This window comes from Fusarium keratoplasticum, chromosome 3, assembly GCF_025433545.1.
Source record: "Fusarium keratoplasticum isolate Fu6.1 chromosome 3, whole genome shotgun sequence".
Classification (NCBI taxonomy): domain Eukaryota; kingdom Fungi; phylum Ascomycota; class Sordariomycetes; order Hypocreales; family Nectriaceae; genus Fusarium; species Fusarium keratoplasticum.
In genome coordinates, this window is record NC_070531.1 from 3,883,739 (window position 1) to 3,897,362 (window position 13,624).

General features: G+C 53.3%; 5 protein-coding genes across 5 annotated transcripts; 2 read left to right on the plus strand and 3 right to left on the minus strand.

The window, feature by feature from the left end:
- Positions 1-1,881: 1,881 nt before the first annotated feature.
- Positions 1,882-3,878, plus strand: NCS57_00450900 (uncharacterized protein; the record flags this gene model as incomplete). Its single annotated transcript, XM_053054468.1, has 5 exons — positions 1,882-1,962; positions 2,026-2,294; positions 2,352-2,377; positions 2,458-2,487; positions 2,545-3,878. The coding sequence occupies 5 exons, from the start codon at positions 1,882-1,884 to the stop codon at positions 3,876-3,878; spliced, it is 1,740 nt and encodes a 579-aa protein (XP_052916628.1).
- A 742-nt stretch (positions 3,879-4,620) lies between these two features.
- Positions 4,621-5,926, minus strand: NCS57_00451000 (uncharacterized protein; the record flags this gene model as incomplete). Its single annotated transcript, XM_053054469.1, has 4 exons — positions 4,621-4,651; positions 4,706-5,203; positions 5,258-5,335; positions 5,388-5,926. The coding sequence occupies 4 exons, from the start codon at positions 5,924-5,926 to the stop codon at positions 4,621-4,623; spliced, it is 1,146 nt and encodes a 381-aa protein (XP_052916629.1).
- A 1,028-nt stretch (positions 5,927-6,954) lies between these two features.
- On the minus strand, positions 6,955-7,838 carry NCS57_00451100 (NADH-ubiquinone oxidoreductase 20.9 kDa subunit; the record flags this gene model as incomplete). The annotated part of the gene is made up of 4 exons (XM_053054470.1): positions 7,698-7,838; positions 7,623-7,639; positions 7,289-7,494; positions 6,955-7,229 (listed from the first exon to the last, which is right to left on the minus strand). The coding sequence occupies exons 1-4, from the start codon at positions 7,770-7,772 to the stop codon at positions 6,955-6,957; spliced, it is 573 nt and encodes a 190-aa protein (XP_052916630.1). The 5' UTR covers positions 7,773-7,838.
- A 233-nt stretch (positions 7,839-8,071) lies between these two features.
- NCS57_00451200 (Chromosome segregation in meiosis protein) lies at positions 8,072-9,064 on the plus strand (the record flags this gene model as incomplete). Its single annotated transcript, XM_053054471.1, has 3 exons — positions 8,072-8,271; positions 8,328-8,403; positions 8,459-9,064. 3 exons carry the CDS (start codon positions 8,072-8,074, stop codon positions 9,062-9,064), a joined length of 882 nt encoding a protein of 293 aa, XP_052916631.1.
- An 894-nt stretch (positions 9,065-9,958) lies between these two features.
- On the minus strand, positions 9,959-11,208 carry NCS57_00451300 (BZIP domain-containing protein; the record flags this gene model as incomplete). Its single annotated transcript, XM_053054472.1, has 3 exons — positions 10,913-11,208; positions 10,422-10,855; positions 9,959-10,350 (listed from the first exon to the last, which is right to left on the minus strand). The coding sequence occupies exons 1-3, from the start codon at positions 11,164-11,166 to the stop codon at positions 9,959-9,961; spliced, it is 1,080 nt and encodes a 359-aa protein (XP_052916632.1). The 5' UTR covers positions 11,167-11,208.
- Positions 11,209-13,624: the final 2,416 nt, after the last annotated feature.

Consider the following 13,624-nt stretch of genomic DNA (forward strand, 5'->3'; position numbering starts at 1 on the left):
AGGTGAATCCACTCTCTGCGACGCCATGTCTCAGCTGGCGAGCTCAGTTCACCCGTGTCCAACAGACCAACATAGCAAAAGGCACACAAGATCGATCCTACATCAGCTAGGACCCGCTCATCAGCGCTTTTTAAGCCTGTCCTCGAGTCACTTGCTCCCTTGTCGTACGAACGGAGATCTGAGCTGTCCCATAATCGGAGCCGCATCACGCATCATGGAACAAGCGATGGATGGAGACATTAGTCTGCGAGCGTGGCACCACAAACCGCCACCACGAAAAGGTCATCGAGCCAGTATCTCTCACACCGTTCGATGTGCATGGCATCAAAAGGGCCGTTCGGAGAGGCAGAGCTGGAAAGGACAAGAACCTCGGCGCGCAAATCCAACAGTAATCTCGAGCCCTGTGACTGGATCGCCGTCTCACGAGTGGCGTCGCACCGCTATCCGCTATCTCTGCCGACTCCACCATACCCGACAAGTGGTTGCGCATGGCGGCTGCGCATGGCGTCGCATGGCTTGAAGGGCTGGAGCGATATCCGGGCCACAGCGTGGGGAATGCGCAAGAGGCGACGACAATTTGGGACTGGGATATGACAGGCTTCATCAAAATGGAGAAGAAAAAAAATTAGAGGATGGGAGCGAGGGGGAAAAAAACTGGGGAGAGCATGAAAAAAAAAATCGACTGAGATGAGGGCCTCGGTATATCCGCCCGATTCGTGCTTGCCTCTGGGTCCTCTTTAGCCGCGATCAAGAATTTGCCATCAGCAAATTTGATCCCTTCCTTTTCCTCTACTCTCATCTTCGAGAGTCCTCGTCTATCGCGATACCTTGCTTGTATCAGGCAGCTCGTTGCTGGATCCATTGGCGTCTTTTTCGAGGTTGATAGCCTCAGATCGTCTCTTACAGTACCTCCCCTGGTTCACTTTGTGCCCTCTTTGCCCAGGGTCTTGTCACGAAAAATTCGGCGCGCACACGGGCTACGCCATCTTCCGACGGACACAGGACGACACAAGATTCGCTGCCGTGTTCTATCTTGGCTATCTTCGAGTCTCGGTCATCGGAGCTTTCCTATCCCTATTGTCACCACCACTACCGTCCAGTGTTGCTCAATAGTCTTGAGGCTTTCGTCTCCAGGATCCTTGATCGCGCACAGTTCACTACCCCATCGATATCGAGTCGCCGATTTCCCCAATACGGTACACTCGTCCGTCGTCGCATTGCGCCGTCATCCGCGCCTTACTTTGCTCGATTGTTACTCCGTTGCAGCTTCTGAAGTCCCAGTCGCATCGATCTGCAGTGCATTTGCAACCCCCTTGCACCGCGTAAGAGGCACAGCAGAACACCTCGTCCCTCTGTGTTTCCTTCGGTAGGTCTTGGCTCTTTCAGCTATTCTCTAGCACAGTCGATCTCTGTCACATCCCCCAGATGGATGTATCCCCTCCATCTTGCTATAAACTGGGGGGAAACGCACGCTCATGCCCGAACCCATGTTCATCTCCCCGTCCCCCACCCCAGCTCTCTCGTCTTCCCCGGCCTATCTGGCTATCTCTCTATCTTGCCTTGCCTGGCCACCCAATCCCCCATCCCGCCCATCCAATCTCCGTTCCCGTCTGCCCCCAGGAGCTTTTATCGGCTTCCTTCCGTTGGCTGCCCGTCTTAGCTCGTCCGAATTAGGCACTAACAAGACCCAGTGGCTTCACCAAAGCACAGAGATCTACGTCCCGCGTCGGCCGTTTAAGACTGTGCCGCATCCCCAGTCTTGTGAAAGCTTCGTCTCTTGACTCTTTGCTTTTGCCAGCTCCACCTGTTCGCGTCGAATAGGTCTTGTTCGAGTCGTTGTACATCAAAACTTTGTTCTTTGTTGTTGCTTGAATCTTCATCATGGGTTGGATGGAAAATACCAACCGCAAGATCGCGGCCAGCCCCGTCGGTCGTTGGTTTCAGCTCGATGGCTCAGGTCATGTAAGTCAACTTGTCATAATCATTCACAATCATGATTTTTCGGCTAACGCTGGGGTCAATTAGCCTCGCGAGCGCAAGGGCTCTGCCTTTTTCACTGAGATCCGAGCCGGCCTTGCCACCTTCTTTGCCATGGCCTACATTATTGCCGTGAACTCCTCCATCGTCTCCGAATCCGGCGGCACTTGCGTTTGCAACACTTTCGATGATGCCGGGCTGTGCGTGCCAGATGATGACTATCGCCTGTGTGTTGCGGGAATCAAGCGTGATGCTGTTACCGCTACAGCTGCTATTTCCGCCCTCGCCTCTTTCTTCATGGGTCTCTGTTCCAATCTGTAAGTCCCAACGCTTGTCTTGTTGCCCCGACCAGTATACTAACACCAAGTTTACAGTCCTGTCGGTCTCGCTCCTGGAATGGGTATGTCGAAACTCCAATCATGCAGCCTTGTCTCTTAGGAGCCTTGTTTGTCTACAAGTTTGGGTGCTAATACTTCCAAGGTTTGAACGCGTATTTCACCTATACTGTCGGTAAGTTCTTAACCATCTAACCTCAGCTTCGACCAAACATCTAACAAGTTTAACTAGTTGGTCCTAACGGAAATGGTCCGGTTCCCTATGAAGTCGCCCTCACTGCCATCTTCATCGAGGGCTTCATCTTCTTCGGTCTTGCACTCTTTGGTATGCGACAGTGGCTTGCTCGTGCTATTCCTCGCTGCATCAAGCTTGCCACCAGTGTCGGTATTGGCCTCTTCCTTACCCTCATCGGTTTGACCTATAGCGAGGGTATCGGTCTGATTGTGGGTGCCACTTCGACACCAATGGAGCTTGCAGGCTGCCCCGAGGATACGAAGGTCGACGGACTATGCCCTTCCTCGCATAAGATGCGAAACCCTACCATGTGGATCGGCATCTTCTGTGGTGGTATCTTCACCGTGTTGCTCATGCTGTACCGCGTGAAGGGCGCTGTCATTGCCGGAATCCTCCTTGTCAGCATCATCTCCTGGCCTCGAGATACTCCTGTCACTTACTTCCCCTATGACCCCATCGGCAGTGATCGGTTCGACTTCTTCAAGAAGGTGGTTGACTTCCATAAGATCGAAAACACGCTCAACGTCCTCAAGTTCGACATTTCTGGTCACGGTGGCCAGTTTGGACTCGCCCTCATCACCTTCTTGTATGTCGACATTTTGGACTGCACGGGTACTCTCTACGGTATGGCCCGTTTCGCCAACGTCGTCGACCCTGTCACCCAGGACTTTGAGGGTTCCTCGATTGCATACATGGTAGATGCCCTTAGCATCTCCATTGGTGCCGTCTTTGGTGTTCCTCCCGTCACTGCCTTTGTTGAGTCTGGTGCTGGTATTTCTGAGGGTGGAAAGACTGGATTAACCGCGATGGTTGCCGGCATCTGCTTCTTCATCTCCATCTTCTTCGCGCCTATTTTTGCATCTATCCCCCCTTGGGCCACCGGCTGCGTTCTGGTCCTCGTCGGTTCTATGATGGTCAGCGCAGTTACTGAGATCAACTGGAGGTACATGGGTGATGCGGTGCCAGCATTCCTCACCATCGCCATCATGCCTTTCGCGTACTCGATCGCCGATGGTTTGATTGCTGGAATCTGCACCTACATGCTGCTCAACACTGTTGTTTGGCTCATCAAGGTTGCGAGCGGCGGTCGCATTGTGCCTCCCAACTATGATGAGCGGGATGGTTGGACCTGGCGCATTCCCGGCGGCGTTTTCCCCCCGTGGACTGTCCGACTTTTCCGTGGCAAGAAGGACTTCTGGCGCGAAGACCCTCCTGCTGCCGACACGACTGATAACCAGGTGACGGTTCCTGAGAGGGAGACCAGCTCCGATCACGGCGGTTCCGAGGGCAAGGTGGCCGAGACGACTGTGCCTCGGGAAAAGGAGATCTAGACGAAGGATCTAAGAAGGAGGTGGAATAAAAATGAGAGGATAGTAGAAGGTTGACATGATGAGCAATTGAGCATATAATCTTGGTAGATACCCAACAAAAATGGAAACATGAAGCGATTTTTGTTCAACATGGGCGTGTCCATTGACAACATGACTGTTGTATAGTGACGACGTCTTGCTAAGTGGTTATGTCAGTCAAATATGATGTAGAATTCTACGATTACTCTGGTCCGCCAACTGAAGGCGGCGAGGCTTGGGACTCGTCAAGGTTATGAAAAGGCCGTGTGTCTGAAGCTCATAGCAAATTGTCCTTAGTGACATTAACCACTTTGTGATGGGAGCGGATAGTTAACACGCTATGGGTTATATGCCATGCCACGAAGGTTAGCTAACCTTTGCATCTGTATCCTGATAAGTGTCCCTCTACATCTTGGGATAATAATAATCATGAGATAGGTAAAAGGGCTAAGGTATAGGTAGGTTCTCATTTGTCTTTCATAATTTTTTATTTAACTCTTATACTGGGATTTTGGCATAGTAGCGATAGTGCAGACGGGAAGTTCTCATGAGACTCTCGGATGAGAATGGTACCAACTTATATATTCCCACCACTAACTGCGCCTAACTGTGCTTTTGCTTCTCAAACTTGCCTCTTGATTTTCACTCATCCGTAGCAATCTATCTCTTTCGGAGGCATAAACCTCAAGAGATCTACGGCAACAACCCACTGCGACGCACCTCCTCACGCCATCAACGCAATGTGCTTGAGTTCCCTAGAAATAGTCAGCAACAAGTCCTCAACTCAATCAGGTCCAGGTCAAACATACTCTTGCACTTGGCGTCCAACCTTCATGGCCGGATACTCTCCCTCTCGTCCCTCATCCCTGCCCAGCTCCTTCTGCTTCTCTCTAACCTCCTTCGCCCGCTGCACCAGTTTCGGAACCGGAACAAGATCAAAGTCACTTCCCAGGTGCCAAAAAAGAGTGCTCGAGATTCGAACCAGCGGTCTATCGGGAAACTCGCGCTTGCGCTTCTCAATCGTCTCAATCGTCTTCTCGTTGACGACAACTTCATGGAAGCCCGCCTTGATGAGGCCGCCGGTGATGTGCTCGATCTGCTTGCCCGCTTGGACAAGAAGGTAGTTTCCGGGAGGGATCTTGACGGGGATGCGGTTTCCGGTGTTGCGGGCCCAGATGTGAAGGCCGGGATACCTGGAGCGCCCGTGAATGGTGAGGAAGTTGAGGTCTGTGTGAAAGCCAGCGAGGATGGTATCCTTCTCGCCGTACTTGTTGAGATCAGAGGCTGTGGGGGCGAGAAGATGTGGTCTACAAAACATGTAAGTTCATGAACATCGTGTAGTGTTGGATAGGGGATCAAACCCATAACGTCCAGCGTCGCTGAAGAACTCAGCTGGCAGATCCAAACCAACAGCCGTCATCTCTGCCAGTTTCGACACACTTGAAAGATGATCAGCGTCATAGTATATGAGATTTGGACCAAAATACTCACGCATTCTTCATAGACGTTCCCCACTGATTCATAGCCGGCGTCCACCGCTCCTTAATATGCGGCGCCTCAGGCACGATATTCGAAGCATTCAGCCCCGGAAACTCAGTCTTGAACGGCGGAATCTCTGCCATCCTCCAAAAGAACCTGCACTTCGGATCCGGCGAATGCGCCGAGATATCCAGCGGTCTCTGAGACGGATGCAGCCTCTGAATCACATCCAGACACGGCTCATCGACGGCGCACTTGGGCTTCTCGGTGTTCTCTAGTGTCACACCGATCTGGTAGCTCAGCTCGGGCTTCTCATCCTTCCTGAGGTCCTCTTCGGGCTGGGCAAAGTAGTCTTCGAGGATGTCAAGAAAGGTCGAGTTGTCCTGCTCCGAGACGCGGGAGTCGTGGAGGACCAGGGCGCCGTAGGTGATGAGGGCGTTGGCCGCTTTCCGACACTCGGCCTGGACTGCCTCGGAGTCGAGAGGGTTGTTGAGGTAGACGTCGAGGTCGATGACGGGAAGGTCCATCGACAATTCTTGGTTTGAGTCCATTGTTAAGGTTATGGCGCTTCTCGTCGTCAACTTTCAACAAGCAATCCTTCAAAAGTATACCTCGAAGAAGTTCAGTAATTCAAGGCAAGAACAAAACACGCATATATGAAGAAATATAAATTTTTAAACCCGCTACAAAGGGTCCTCTCCCGGTTCCTGTTCAGGAAGTTGATGCGGACAAGGTCATGTCCTTGCACCGGTCTTATCCATTGCAATCGCCATGATTGGCCAGCGACGTTGGAGTAAGAGCCGGAGCTGGCCGAAGCCCGACGGCGACGATCATGAGGTCGCAATAGAGTAGGAGGGGGCGGCATATCACGGGGGCTGTGCGTCAAGATAAGGAAAACGCGGGGGAGTCAGTTGAAGACTTCATGTGATGTCGGGAGTGATGCAGGGAGTTGTTGTTTGTGTGTCAGCCTTGTGGGATATTGACAGACCAGAGAGCATGGCTCCTAACCCAAAGGAATGGTTTACTATGTCACATACATCTATGAGCACTCTCTTATTCAGTACCATGAGGAACATTTCGAGAAGACTTTCATGAGTCTTCGATGGATTTGTGATACAATGGTCCTCTTGGAATGAGAAATAGAGATGCAAGGGAGAAAATGGCCCTCTGAGCTCATCTAATTATGCCACGCCCATATAAGATATAAGTAAGCTAATACACCTTAAACAAGTCGTGAGGTAGGTGTATCCGATATCTGCTCCCTCAGAATCACAGCACTTACCTACGCCGTGAACGAGGTTCAGTAGCTCCATGTCTACTAAGCTGTCTCTATCCCATCTTGACAGACTCCCACCTATCACGCCTGCTCGAATGTAGTGTCAGAAGCCCTACCCTCCCAATGGGCCCAAGCCTTCAAGGCTCAGTCCACACCCTCAACCGAGACATGCACTTCAGCAAGTCAACAACAGTGGTTCAAGAAATCTATTTCCATCTCGCAAGAAAACTCGCCGCCGTCGAGGCACTGCCTATCCTCCACTTGGTAATATACACCTCTTTTCATCTTTACCCAAACACATATTTAGCTCTGCTGTCGCTCCGCCTCCAGCTCCCGCTCGGCCTGCTGGTAGTACTTGGCCGTGTCGACGCCGTGCTGGTTGTGGTTGACAAAGTTGAACCACGGGATCGCGCTGAACATGAGCGCAGAGTACCGGCTCTGGCGGGCCGCCACGCCCTGCAGATGAGGGCTCAGCCGGCTCACGCCGTACAGGGGCTCGCCCTTCTTGACCTTGTCCACCATCTCCCGCATGTCCATCTCGATCTCGCGGGCGTTCTCGGTGGCGCCGTAGAATCGGACTGTTTCCGTATTGTCAGTATTCTCCATCGCTACCGGTTATGGCATGTCGTCGACGTACGGCAGGATCGCTGGTAAAAGTAGAGGAAGCCGCCAATGATACCGACACCTCCGGCCAGTCGCAGGGCCTTAGGGAAACCACCCTTTCCGACGTGCGAGGGGGCAAATCGCTCGAGAGCAATCAGGGCAGCGGGGGCAAAGGCGGCAGCGGCAGCGCCATAGACGTAGTCGCTAGTTCGGGCATATCCAACAACTCTCTTGAAGTGACTGCCGAGGGTTAGTCGACGGTCCACAATCCAACCATTCCAACCATTGCAGCGACTCGAACGGTGAAAAACATGGGATATCGCATTTCGGATCATCGCGGGAGGGATTCGAGGGGACAGAGGACGTACGGATCGTTGTCAATGAGCTATAATATCCATCTGATCAGCAACAGCCATTGCGTCGTCAATTGGGGCCTCACTCACCGGGTAAGGGGTCTGGATGACCTTGCTGGTCCCGACAAAGGAGGGGGTCTCCTGCTTGGTCGCGCTCTCAGCCATTGTGCGGTGCTTCGTCCGGGACAATTCCTTGAATCCTATCACGAAGCCTTTCGAGGTCGTCGGTTTCGGTACATTCAGAAGCTGGAGCCGGCCGCCGGATTGGTGCCTCAGGACAAGATCACGTGAGTGGTCAGCCCATCGAGGTAGCCGATGATTGGTCACGTGTGAGAGGTGGACCTTGGCGGGGTGGACAGAATCAATTAAGCTCTCGACGCGTCTCCTGGAGTTGGACGCGTCGTGAAAGGGAGAATCGAGTCTTTGGAGTTCATCTCGGCATTCAACACTCAGAAAAATCCAAAATGGCTGGCATTGCCTCGGATCCAGCAAACGGCCTGGATAATTACGACGTCGACGACTTTTCCGACGACCCTTTTGCTTCTCCCCGTCCGGAATCCTCCTCCAAGAAGCGAAAGGAACCAGATTCTGGCCTTGGAATCGACGAGGAAGTCGACGTCAAGAAGCGAGCTCGAGCGCCCAATGTCAAGCTTGACGAGGACAGGTGAGATTATATGGCACTGCCTAGCATTTCCATGGTATACTAATCCTGAATGGCAGGTTGCTGGGCCCAAAAGGAATCCCCAAGCTACGGCAGAGAGCGCGCGACCTGAAAATCAAGGGCAAAGGCCATGAAGTACGCTATCGCCATTCCCCAAGCTCCCTCTATGCCTACTAACCGACTGCTATAGTTCTCGGATGCCTCCCGCCTCCTGTCCTTCTACCAGCTCTGGCTCGACGACCTCTTCCCCAAAGCCAAGTTCCTCGACGCCCTCGCCATGGTCGAAAAGGCCGGTCACAAGAAACGGATCGTGATAGCGCGCAATGACTGGATCAATGAGGGCAAGCCTAAGGATCACATTGCAAATGGGGAGGAGGAAGAAGAGGAGGATCTATTCGGCGAGAACAATACATCACAGACAGCGGGCCCAGAACCCACCACCACAACGACGACAGAACCGTCAAGGGCAAAGACACCACAACGGGACAACGACGTGCCAGATGACGACGACATCTACGATGCAACACCCCGACCAGCTCGCCACACTCTACCGATCCGCAACGAAGTCCCCGAAGAAGACGATCTCGAGGCCCTCATCGCCGAGGCCGAGGGCCAGGATGCAGCGAAGAAGTCAAAGCCTTCAGAGCCCGAGCCAGATGGTGATGATCTAGACGCTCTGATTGCTGAAGCGGAGGGCCATGATCAGGCACCAAAGAAGAACGGGCCAGAGCCAAAGGGAGGAGATGACTTTGCGGACGAAGAGGCAGCGATGCAGGAGATGGACGGATTGTGGTGATACAAGCGGCATAGAAGAATTGGCGTCAGGCGTTGAGATTTGCCATAATATTTAGCATCCATTACGAATAATGAAAGAGTAGCATCGGGATGCTCTACCTTCCTACACCATCTTTAAGTTCACATCATCCATTGGCATGTTGACCAACAGATGGTTACATGTTACCCATCTTGTTCCCTATCAATGCTTGGACTTCATAACCCAAGAACCACCCGTGGTCTCAGGCAAGGCTGTAGCTCTAGTACAGTGCAAGTCAGGGGTAGCTGTCACACCTACGTCAGTATCTACTCAAGCTCCAGCCTTGAAACCAAGAGCTTCATAGTTCAACCAAGCATTCACATCGGCAGTCACCAAGATCATAAAAGATGCACAAAGAGTAGTTCGTCATCGCTCATAAGCGTGTCATTGTATTTGTTGTACAAGAGGCTCAACCCGTGGTTTTCCAGTCCCCCTGGGACATTTATAGAGGTATCCTTGACGCCTTGCTCCGGGGTTTGACCAATACCCATACCCTCGAAAGATACAAAAACCAGAAAATTCATAACAGACTGTTGAGTCTTGTTCCCCCACACACCGTTTCCAGACGTTTTATTATAGTAGGTAATAGAAGTCGGTTGCTCTGTTGGAAGCGAGTTCAAAGAACTGCACCGCTCTTTCGTCGTCTTGATTGCTCCTTGGCCCGGTCGGGCCAGACGAACGTCATTAGTAGCTCCCGCGGCGGCAACCATATTGCTCAGACACTGTGACAGCTTGCTGTCATCTCCGCGCGATCCATGCGATCCGCGCCACAAGGTCTTGACTTGTGCCTCACTTCCCTCGGAGATCAACCGCAATGCTGCCAACGTCGCATCCAAGTGAGGACGCGCCAGGTCGGAGCTGCTGGATAGAATCTTCCTAAGAGACTGGAGACACAAGGTCATGGACCTTGGGCTCGAGGGCATGGTTCGCAGCGGAGAAGTCACAAGATGACAGAGGTTCCGAAGCGGCCGTGGTTGCGTCGTCGACGAAGAACTGGCTAATGTCGAAGTCGTCGTAGATGTTGGACGAAGGAGAGGGGTAGTCGAGGAGGTAGTCCTCGCTGAGGTTTGAAGAGCAAGGAGAATCGAAGAGACCGTTCTTGACGAGACCGTTTTCGAGGACGAATCGGTCAGCGTCAGAGGAAGAGTCGTAAGAATCACCGAGGCTAAAAGCGACATCATCCGAAGCTGCCGGAGCCAACCCGATGTTGGCGCCGTCAAGGTTAGCGACTTCTGGAACGACCTTAGCATCTCCGCCGACATGTGACACTGCAGGTCGATAGACAACATCTCAGCAGGATGTTGTGCCAGGTCGGGAGAGGTGCTAGGGGTCAGTTCACAGGTAGTCACATCCATAGACGGCTCCTCCTTCACGGGGGTCGCGGCAGAGTCGGTTACCGGAGAAAGGCTGGGGGAGAGAGACGCAGGGTTGACAGTGGCGTGTGGGGGTGTCATGACATCGACCATGCCAGTGGCGTTCTGGGAGCCAAAGAGCTCTGGTGACAGGGTAACAGCGTTCTCTCGAAGGGAGTCCAGGGGAGAGGAAGATCGAGTGACAATTCCATAGGTGCGTCGGTACTGGGCAAGCTCGTTGGCGAGCAACATGTTGGTCCTCTGAAGCTCGCCAAGCTGGTTCTCGAGCTCCTTGTTCCTCTTCATGAGGGCTTCGGACTCGAGCCTCTTGCGTTCACGGGAAGACTGGGCGGCGCGGCGGTTACGGAGAACACGCTCGACACGACGCTGCTCCTTTTCATCTTCGGTCTTGGCCCGTTTCCTTGATGCAGTGTGAGAACCATGTTGCGACGTCATTGGTGTAAGTTGAGAGACATACCTAGGAGGGAGGTTTGTCTTGGGCTCAGGGAGGACCTGACCCCAGGACTTGCGCTTCTTGGTGGGCTTCTTCTGGGAAGTTGAGTCTGATGAGGGTGTTGAAGGCTCTTCCTTGATGGAGGCCATAGAAGGACTCTCTCCACCGGTAAACGACTTGGGCGTCATCATCTCCATTGGGTTCATAGTGGTAGCGTCAACAGGAGGTGTCGTAGCGTCGGTAAAGGACCCGGGGGTCATCATCTCTATGGGGTTCATCGCGGTAGCGCCAAATGGTTCATATGTGGGCTGTTTGGTTTGGTTGTGTCGGAATAGAGCTGCTTGCATAGCGGGAACCAGTTCTCTTTATGTTGAGGACACGTCGAGAGTTTGGAGGCTTGGAGCTTGTGACATTTGGATGCCTGAGGCAGCATCCCCTGAGATCCCCACCCCCTGAACGCTCGCTGAGGTCCCGATGGGGAAAGGTGGCGGCCGATACGTACCAGGGCTGGCCGTCGTTACGAACAGGCTTTCAGGGGGCGCATCGGCATCGGCCCACCAGAAGCCACGCAGCAGGGCGCTGAGTGTTCTCCCCCACCGCTAGGCTTCAGGAGGGTGGCTCAACTGCAGGGGGCTGAGTCCATGGTCCGCGGGGCGGCGTGATTGGCGGGAGGCGGGCTGACACGCAACCTACCTGAGAGTCGGTGCCCACGGAGGGATCCACAGCCCGTTCGAGTTTCCAAAAAAAGGGGGCGATCAATCGGAGGCCGTGAGACTTGACTTGCGCACCCGCCTCTGGACGGAGCACGGAGGCTCGACCGGCCCAGGAGCCCGCGGCGCACCTAGGACGAGACCATGTACGGAGCTTCTCGCTCCTTCTCCCTTGTTTCGAGCATGGTGCGGCGGGAGTATTGTTTGCCCAGAACAGTCCGTCCGGGCCCTTTCTTAGGTTCCTTCAGGATGGCTGGTGAGTGGTGCAAGTCTATGTCGTGATTGGTGGACCCGTGAGTTGATTGATACCTACACTCGCTCGGTCGGCACGCGGAGAGGTATTGGATTGCCGTCCTCAGGCTCGTGTATGTGCTGTACGTTTACTGTAGGCTGCCGAGTGTTAATTTTAGGGGAGGCAACAATAGGTAGGCCCGGCTATCTACTCTACACGAGTCGTCACGTCGTGTCAAGGTGTGGTGGTACAAGGCGCTCATCATGGATCCATCCATCCATCGCTTCCCCTCACCCCAACGTCGTGCGATATGCTCTCGGCCATGGCTTTTTGGAATTCCAGGCACAAGTGAGGGGGGACGGTCCAACTCAAAGCTGACGTAGTAATGGATCAGCATCCGATCAAAAGAAAAGAATCCATATCTCCAGTCCAATCTTTTGCCTCTTGCGGAAACATGATGGAGGAGCTATTTGCGCTCCAAGGCGTGTTCCGCCTGCACAATGACGAGATGGGCTCATCCCAAGGAAGACGTGCGAAATGAACGGAAAGGATGGTCTGGCACAGTGTGAGTCATCGTAGGCAGCCGAATAAAATACGCCAGGCTGCACTGTATTTTCTTCGTTACGCAAGGCCTCACGGGCTGTAACGTTTCCCGAATAGCGCTCGCGACAGTTGCTAGAGCCCGTCCGCCGCTCCACGGGACCACTCACTCCACCAAGACCCAAAGGCCGCGCCAGACAAAGGGAGTCATCCACCAAACTTGATGCAAGGAAGCATCATCGCTTTGAGTCAGATCAAAGGGAGATGACGCAGCCTGCCACCAGATACACTGAGCTACAACGCCAGAGAAGGCCAGAGTGCAGCATCGCGAGGAATCGAAACTAACCTCGGCCAAGGTCCCAAGGGATCGGCTACAGACGCCGCAGTTCCAGGCAACCTCAGAGTTGCAGCTTGTGAGGTATGTGACCAAAAGAAGCCGGACAGGTCCCGAAAGAGAAGGTGATGGGATGCATCAACGGAGTAGCCATCATCATCAAACCATGCTCAAGATACGACGTCGTAGCTCAACCAACTCTACTTGAGACGTCAAAACAACTCGCCATCATCACCTATCGCATCAACCCGACGCAAATAGGTACTGCCGAGTCTGTGAGTGAGCGCCATGTACGGATACGCTTCGTAAGACTCGACTCGTCTTTTTCTCACTTACAGATCAGCGGCGTCTCACATGCTGATCTGACGCTGACTGGCGCAGCTCAAGTGTGGACCTCTGGCTTTCTTTCGTGTTCCAGGAAAAGAGCAAACACGGATGAGGGTGCATGCACCGTCCGGCCCTACCGGGTGCTATCCGACGCTCGCTTGCTGAGTGAGCCCGCCTTTTTCTTCTTGCTGGCTCTAGAATCTCTCTCCCTCCCTTGCTGGGGGCATATCCACCAGAGACTCCATTTTCGCCATGATTTGAGAGCTCGTCAAGTCCATAGCGCATCATTCCATGTGGGCATCTTTACTCGCGTGTACCTTTTTTGGATCATCTCTGCCCTGAGCCAGCCACAGCGGCCGCCAACTCAGAATAGATCCAGTACGACAGTAGATTTTCCCATCAGCGTCTCAACAGCATTTTGAGTTCCAAGCTTGCGCAGGCACGCACGCAATTAACCCTTGGAGAGCGTTGTGAGTTTAATTGATGATGGCATCACCAACGCAAAGGGGGGTCGTCAATGTCGCATCACATTCCGCAACTGCACGGTACCTGATGGGATTAAAGGTTTGCACCCTGATGGAGCTCATCAGTAA